Source organism: Galeopterus variegatus, unplaced genomic scaffold, assembly GCF_000696425.1.
Source record: "Galeopterus variegatus unplaced genomic scaffold, G_variegatus-3.0.2 Scaffold511, whole genome shotgun sequence".
NCBI lineage: Eukaryota > Metazoa > Chordata > Mammalia > Dermoptera > Cynocephalidae > Galeopterus > Galeopterus variegatus.
This window is the reverse complement of record NW_007726622.1, coordinates 879,574-887,818: the sequence shown is the minus strand read 5'-3', so window position 1 is coordinate 887,818 and position 8,245 is coordinate 879,574. Positions and strand designations below refer to the sequence as shown.

The 8,245-nt window shown below is 53.6% G+C and overlaps 1 protein-coding gene across 1 annotated transcript in view; it reads left to right on the top strand.

The window, feature by feature from the left end:
• The window catches only part of PKDCC (protein kinase domain containing, cytoplasmic), a gene marked incomplete at its 5' end in the record, with an annotated part of 11,029 nt that extends 6,894 nt beyond the window's left edge, over window positions 1-4,135 (top strand). Inside the window, 4 exons of the mRNA XM_008569563.1 lie at window positions 627-706; window positions 952-1,059; window positions 2,829-3,002; window positions 3,212-4,135. Coding sequence (XP_008567785.1) covers window positions 627-706; window positions 952-1,059; window positions 2,829-3,002; window positions 3,212-3,306 — 457 coding nt within the window. The remainder of the gene's footprint in view (window positions 1-626; window positions 707-951; window positions 1,060-2,828; window positions 3,003-3,211) is intronic.
• Window positions 4,136-8,245: the final 4,110 nt, after the last annotated feature.

Here is an 8,245-nt window from a genome sequence, read left to right as displayed (position 1 = left end):
CCCCCGCTCAGAAATTCCAACCAGAGAGAGAGGGCCTGAGAGGCCAGGGCAGGGAGAGAGCCAGGATGGGGCCAGGAGGCCAGCGAGGCAGAGAGACACAGCCTTGACCAGTGGAGTCGTGGGGGCAGGGAAAGGCTGCCACCCGTCAAGAGGGAACATTTGGGCCCCTGATGGTGAGGCTAAAAATAGACAGCTCCAAGGAGAATCTGGGTTGGGGTTGGAAGCTGGAGGCTTCTTAAAATAGTGTCAGACTCAGAGTCTAGGGCTGATGGGACTGACATTTCCCCTTCGCACCCTGGCCTTAGACCTCTGGGAAGCCCCTCATCAGGCCCAGCCATGGGGCTGCTCTGACACTGCAGGTTAGTCAGGAGATAATGTGGGAAGTCCCAGGGGCGCAGAGGAAAACAGACCTCAGAAGCACGGTGTGAAGTTGCTTGTAGTCTTAGCATGTGCTCAGACCCATTCCAGAGTCTGAGTAGACTCTGTGCTACACCCCGGGGATATGCCTGGTAGCTAGGCTTGAGGGATCAGGCTCCCTGGCCGGATCAGGGTTCTGTCCCACATTGGGGTAGAGGAAGAATGTGTCCCCAAAGCCTGTACCCCTGACTCCCTTGTTTCTGCCACAGGTTTTTCTTCACATACCTCCTGCCCCACAGTGCCCCGCCCTCACTACGGCCTCTGCTGGACAGCATTGTCAACGCCACAGGTGAGCATTCCAGGGTCCATTTGCTTCCTACCACCTGCCCCTCTCCCAGCAGGACTGGGGGCAAGAATGACCCAGGGCAGCACGGGGTCCAGAAACCATCATTTCACAAGGTGGTATTCTGTGGCAAAGCCCCTCCCAGCGCACCAGTAATCTGGGCCAGGCTCCAGAAGGGGAGGCAGCTGGCTGCCTAATGCGGGAAGGAGTGGGAGCGCAGGCACCCTGCCACAGCACACTGGTCTCTGCAGGAGAGCTCATCTGGGGGGTAGATGAGACCCTGACCCAGCTGGAGAAGGTGCTGCACCTGTACCGGAGCGGGCAGTATCTACAGAACTCCACAACCAGCAGTAGCACCGGTGAGTGGCCCAGCGGGGATCCAGGGACTGGTGGAGAGGTGGGAAACAGGTGGGACAGTGAGTGATCCCCCCTAACTGGGCTAAGTGGCTCACCCTTCCTCCGGGGACCCCGTCTCCAAAGGCCACTCCAAGGACTCACTTGGAGTGATGCAGAGACTACTGTTTAGCCATCATTTTGAGGTCTCTGAGCTAGAACAACTGTAATTCTGCTTTGAACAAGGGGGTGGGTACTGTACCCCTTCTCCGGATGGCTCCAAGCCCCACCATGTACTGGCTCTGTGACTTTGACCAAGTTACCCCTTGAGCCTCGCTTTCCTTATCTGTGAATCGGGTTCAATATTACCTACCTCACAAAATTCTTGTGGGGATTAGACACCTGGTGAGGTGTGTGAAAGCAATTAGCACATTTCCTATTTCACAGCGGGAACACAATGCATGTTTGCTTCTCTTTCCTTCCTCTGCCTTCCCAGGGCTAGATGGGTTGCTGGAGGTAGAGGGGGCTCCACACTGACACCAGCCAAGAAGCCCCAGGTCAGGGGGAGAATTCTGGCTACTGGTTACCAGCTGTGGTCCCTCCACTGGGCTTTAGCTGTGGTTGGCAGAGGGGTGAGGGGTGAGCAGCCTCCATATTCAAGGATCCCTGGCCAGTGTTAGGGGTGGGAGAGCCCTCGTTAGCCCTGTAAATAAAGTTTAACGAGGTGAACAATGGCTGGCTCTGTCCCTGTGAGGGGTGAGCAGCCTCCATATTCAAGGATCCCTGGCCAGTGTTAGGGGTGGGGGAGCCCTCGTTAGCCCTGTAAATAAAGTTTAACGAGGTGAACAATGGCTGGCTCTGTCCCTGAGGACGCCGTTTATGGGGCTATAAATCACAGCCAGCCCTGGACTTTGGTCTAGTCCCTGGGAGGAGGAGGAGGCAGGAGGGCGGGGTGGCCAGAGGCCCAGGGCTTCTGCATTGTCAGTCCAGAGCTGGGGCTTCACAGGAGGTGGAAAAGACTGGGGAGAACAAGAGGCCTGCCACTGAGCGCTCCCTGATTGTGAGGCATTTTCAGATCCTCTGCGGCTCTTTCTGTATAATGGGGAGATGTCAGATTCTCCCTCCAGCCCCCTCCCCAAATACTCTAGCCATGGATTTTTGGTGTACTGTGTTTACTTACATGCCTCTTAACTTCTAAACTCCCTAACTGCCCCCCAGGCCTACCTGAACAGCTTCCCTAACCTCTCTCCCCAAGGCTGGGAGAAGGGGTCACTGAGCAATGCTCCGAACCCTTGCTACTCAAAGTGTGGTCTGCAGACCAGCAGCACTGGAAGCTAGCTAGAAATGCAGATTCTCAGATCTCACCCCAGACCTACTGAGTCAGAATCTGCATTTTAACCAGATTCCCTGGTGATTCACGTGCACATTAAAGTTTGAGAAGCTGGGGCTAAAAGTCTAAAATGTCCTGACCTCAGCAGCCAGCCTGGACAGCTGGTGGCTGTGTGTGTGTATCTGTCCCATGCATGTGCCCGCCATCTTGTGCTGCCTTAACCAGCTGCCTGCCCTTAGATTTGGTAAATGCGTATCTCCCAAAAACCAAGTCAGCACTTTGCCTTTATTGAGTGATCAGCCCAGTCCCAACACCAGTGGCTGCCTTCATCTCCATGCTAGGAAGACTGGGCTGGATTTCAGCTTTCATCCAGGAACTGAATCTCACAGCCCCTTTCATAAAGTGGCCCCAGCCCTCACCCCTCAGCACACCGAGTTCTTACTTTGCTCCATCCCCCACCCACAGAGTACCAGCGCATCCCAGACAGCACCATCCCCCAGGAGGATTACCGCTGCTGGCCATCCTACCACCATGGCAGCTGCCTCCTTTCTGTGTTCAACCTGGCTGAGGCCATGGATGTCTGTGAGAGCCATGCCCAGTGCCAGGCCTTTGTGGTCACCAACCAGACCACCTGGACAGGTGAGCCAGTGCAAGAGGGCATTTGGGGGAGGCGGCTGGACTTCTCTGTAGGAGGGGTTCACAAGTAGCAGGCCCCCAGCAGAAGCCAGAAGGGAGGCTGAGATGAGAGAGAAGTATGTATGTCCTCAAGGCAATAGCATTAGGGAGAGTGGCCTTGCCTCCAGGGAGAGAAAGCATCCAGTCCTGTTACCTCTCACCTCTGCCCTCAGGTCGGCGGCTGGTCTTCTTCAAGACTGGATGGAGCCAAGTGGTTTCTGATCCCAGCAAGACCACATATGTGAGGGCCTCTGGCTTACCTACCTGAGGGCTCAGCTGAGCACCCTCGCCAGCTGGGCTTGCCTGTGGAGGGAGTGACTAGCACTAGCAGCAATGCGTGTCACCTGGGAACTCCTACAGATGAGGCTGACATCCCAGACAGACCGACGTGACCAGGACAAACGTGCAATAATGCAAAATGTTAAAATGTGAGTTTACCAGCCTAGATGTGGGACTGCTGGCTCCCAGGCCAGGAATCATGGGGGGCTGACTGCCTCTCCAACCCTCTGGGCTGCAAGCAAGGCTCAGGATAGTCTTCCCAATGGGGGCTGTGTCCCTCACTGGGAGTTCTGTGGGCAGCCTCATCACTGTGTTCATAGTGTGAGAATGTAGCCAAAGCCCTGCTGCTGCTGCACAACAGCAGGCAGTGGGCTGCGTGGGGACAATCGGTCATGGAGTGTTCTCTCAGCTTAAGCTCCAGGCAGGGGACTTGGCTGCAGGATGCTCTGGGATGTGGGTGATTGTGTCCTTGGGGAGGCTGTCTCTGGCCTCCCGACAGGGGGTACTCCCAGGCCGGCCCAGGGGTCGGGGCAGAGGAGCACACGTCCAGATGAGCCAAGACTAGGGTGGAGGAGCAGGTTGCGGTTTGAGCCAGGACCTGGAGCGGGGGTGAGACCGGGGCCTTTCTGCCTCATTTGCTTTCAGTGAAAGCCACAAAGCAGCCGAAACCAGGCTTTCCCCCCTCCTGGAGTTTGTATATCCAGAAGCTTTTGTACTTATTCATTAAATTGTTTATTTTTGTAAAAAAAAAAAAAAAAAAGAAAGAAAGAAAGAAAAAGAAATCAATCAGTTAATAAAATGATGTTTCACAGCAAAAACTCTTCCCAAGCCACAGTTTCTTGGACAGTGACTTACTGGTCCTCACTTAAGTCTTTGGTATATGGTTGGGGGTGTGTGTGTGTGTGAGGGAAACCTCAGTGGCAAACACTGAAGTCACCAAAATGTGTTTCCAGGCCCTGCTCCCATGGTGCCCACCTCCCCCCTTGGCCCTCCACATCCATGTGTGGAGATTCCCTTTTCCCCTAAGCCTTGTTATATATGTAGCCTTAAGCAAAGGAGTGATGTCCTCATGGCTGGATGTCAGCTGCCTCGATTAACTGGTGGAGAAATAGTTCAGGAAGGAGTCATCAGGGGACCCTGAGCGGCATCCAGAAGGGTCAGCTTTGCCTCTGCACAGGACTGGACTTGGCCATCATCACCACTGCCCCCCACAAGGTCATGGGCACTTTTCTTTTTCAGAGCCTTTCTCTGAATAAGTAACATAAGGAGGGTGAGGACAAAGGAGGGTCTACGGAAATACCAGCCATCACCTCTCTGGATTTTAGGAGAGAGTGTTGAGCAGGGCGATATGGAAGCCCAGGGCAAAAAAATATATGCTGAGCATCTAAGATCACACAGAGGCCAGAGAGAGTTTCCACGGCGATGTGGGTCTTCTGAGAAGAAATCCCACATTCTCTCTCCTGTATACCATCCTCCTTCTATTCTCAAAGGGCACAAACATTTGAGGGCTTTGAAAAAAGTAATCAATTTTAAATCAGAACCCAGTTTCTCCACAACGACATGGTTGGTGAAGTTTAACATGTAGGAGACGTCCCTATTGTCCTAAGTGATTGAGGAGCCAATGTTAGCTCTAGGGCCTTCATCTTGGCCACCACTCCACCCCCCAAGGTTGGCAGCTCCCTACCACCATCCCCAACGTACACACCCTGCATCTTACCCCTGGTGTCCAGGCTTGTGACGATGGGCAGAGGGGAGAGTCAGAGCCTCACACCATGACTCACGTTGGTGAAGTCCCTATTGTCCTAAGTGATTGAGGAGCCAATGTTAGCTCTAGGGCCTTCATCTTGGCCACCACTCCGCCCCCCAAGGTTGGCAGCTCCCCACCACCATCCCCAACGTACACACCCTGCATCTTACCTCTGGTGTCCAGGCTTGTGACGATGGGCAGAGGGGAGAGTCAGAGCCTCACACCATGACTCACCACAGCCAAATCCTGCCTGTGCTCACCACCCTGGGCCCGCACCCCTCTGAGGGGGACCTCATGCCCATCAGCTTCCAGGCCTCATTCCCCAGCTGGACACACCTGCTGCAGACACACAACCCAGCCAGTATTAGATTTTATACCACCCCCCTGTGATTCCCCAACCGTCATCTAACCTATGCAGCACTGAGGACAGGAGGAACCATGCCGCCAGGCTGGGCCCAAGGAGGTGCCAGAACTGATGAGAACCTCTGCGAGGTCTGAGGTGGGAAAGAGAAGGCTGAAGATGAACCAAGCACTGCCTTCTGTGCTTCGAGGGGTTTCCAGATGAACAGTTCACTGGCCCATGGAGAGGAACAGAGGAAAACAACACTTAAAGAGGGCCGGGCTCCGGACTCAGCACAGTTGGTACAATTATTCCAATTTTACAGACCTGGAACTGGAGCCTGGCCATGGCTGCCCCATGATTAATAAACATCCAAATCCCGCCTAACTCAAAGCCTGTGCTCTGTCCAGTACCACATGCAGCCTCCCAGAGGGGAGAATTGCAGCAGGCGGGATCTATGTGAGTTAGGGACACTCCTCCTTAAGTGTATGACAAATCAAAACGCAGGCCCAAAGGGCATACAGTCTTTTTAGAAAGATTCACCTGCAGGTGGCCAATGGAATGGTAGCTTCTTCCTCAGTGAGTGAGCCTTGCCTTAGAACCTATTTCTGGGGGAAAAATGGTTGGTCTCAGTCCTGCAGAGTAGAGAGAAGGGCATTGGCAACTGGGAATGGAGAGGTGAGGAAGTGCCAGAAAGACAGTGGTAGTGAGTGAAAGCCTGAGGCAAAATCAGTCCTCCCCATTTACAGTTTACACATAGCCACCTATCTCCTTGGAGAACTTTCAGTTCCTGGGTGCTCCTTGTCCTCCTTCCTGCAGAAACCAGAACCACATCCCCCTCTCCCTCCCTGCAAAGCCTACGTTCTTTCCACTCCACTGCAACACCAGAGATACCCAGTGTATTGGATGGAAGAAATACATTCAACCCACAGAAGCGTCAGGTGACATGTGCCAGAGGAGGGAAGCAGTGGGTAGATAGAGGGTCCTTTCCAGAGTGGGGAAGCAGAAAGCAACTCGGGAGGGAGAGGGTTGCCTAGTGGTTACCCCTGAGGTTCCATGAGCTCAGGACAGTTCTACCTTTTGCTTAGAGTGATCAGGGCCATGGCAACTTCCCTGAGCCTCCATTTCCTCATCTGCATTTCAGATTGATAATATCTGCTTCACAGAAGCATTATGGAAATTGAATGAAATTATGTACGTGAAGGTCTCAGCCAGCATCAGGGAACAGTAAGTGCTTAGGAAATACTGCTGATACTGTCATTGTTATTGTTATTAGTGAGCTGAGCACTCAATGTGCACCCGTGGCCTGGCCTGGAAGAACATCCAGGTCAGCTGGGAGGACCTAGGCACGAGCCAGATTGACCCTAGCCCCACCCACCTCCATCCTCCTCCCCAACAGGGAGCACTACCCTCGACTGGGGGAGGTGGGGCGTGGCTCTCGGGTCAGTGCCCTGGGATTTGAGTGTGTGGCAGACAGGAGGAGGAAAAGGATTAACATGAAAGCAGAAAATGGGATTAGGAGGCCTCAGGATAATGTGCCCACCCAGCCCCCAATCCATGACAACGGCTTCTGGCATTCCTCTGTGGCTTCTGGAGCCCGGGACATGTAAGACTTGGTTGTCCCTGCACCCAGGGCAGAGTGGGGAAAGGAGACTTGGTGGTCTCAGAATGTGAGACCACTCAGTTTGCTGGGATGTGGGGCTGTGCTGCTACTGGCCACAGGCAAAGCCTGAGTGCAGTTATGTGCATTTTCTCATTCAGTCCTCATGGCAACTCTGTGAGATGCATTATGGCCCAGAGAGGTGAAGAGCTGACATCCAAGCCTAGGCTATTGCACCCAAAAGACTGTTTCTTCCCCTCCACCTGGGAGCACACTGTCCACCTGAACCTGCAGGATCAATGATCCATCCACACCTGCCACTTGCCTTAGGAAGGAGTCCTAGGCCCAAACTCTGTGGTCAATTAAGGAGACAAAGTCTGCCTCTCTGGCATCATCCCACAAGAATGAGGGTGTCCCCAAAGAGCATGATCTTTAAGGACCCCTTTGAAATCCATTGTGCTGGACTTTTTTTCCCTATTCACCTCTCTCTCTGTGACCCAGCCAAAGCTACCACCCTCAGATGGAGAAAGTGCTAAATCAGTCCCAATTAGGTAAAGAGATGGGCCACGATATTTCTTAAAAGTGCCTCTCAAGCTCCAGAGACTCCCTGACAACTGTGTTTTCCTATCCCACTCCATTCAAGATCCCTGTCTGCCTCCTTTGTTTGGGACTCTGATTCCTTATCTCCCGCCCCATCCCATCCAGCCCCCCTCGGTGCTCTCTGCAGCCCTCTTCTGGCCTCATTCTAGCTCCAGAATGTCTCTTTCGAGGTACAGTGACAAGAGTTCCCCCCTCTATCACTCAGGGCCCCAAAAGGAAACAGAGAGCACAATGAACATAAGATACATTTACAGATGTGGGGGTACAGGGTAACCCCAAGGGACAGTGCTGTAATGCAGGGCCAGTAGCAACTGAGCTTAAGCCTTCTCTACCCAGGGGAGGGCATGAGAGCTGTTAGCAGAACCCAGGAGGACCCAGAATGAGCCAGGTAGGGTGGTACCTCAAGAAGAGAAGTGACTGAAGGACATAGGTGGAGGAATGAGCACACAGGAGGAACATGTGCTCTCACTGCACTGTCCTTCCTCCCTCCCCTCAGTCTCCTGCAAGCTCTGCATGGGCCAAACCTAACTTGGAGGCAGAGGGCCAAGGAACTGGATGTGAGGTCTGTAATTGTCAGCCCTCTGAGACCAAGCTCAGGGTGAAGAAGGGAGGTGGGGAGATCAGGAGCACAACGCCCACTT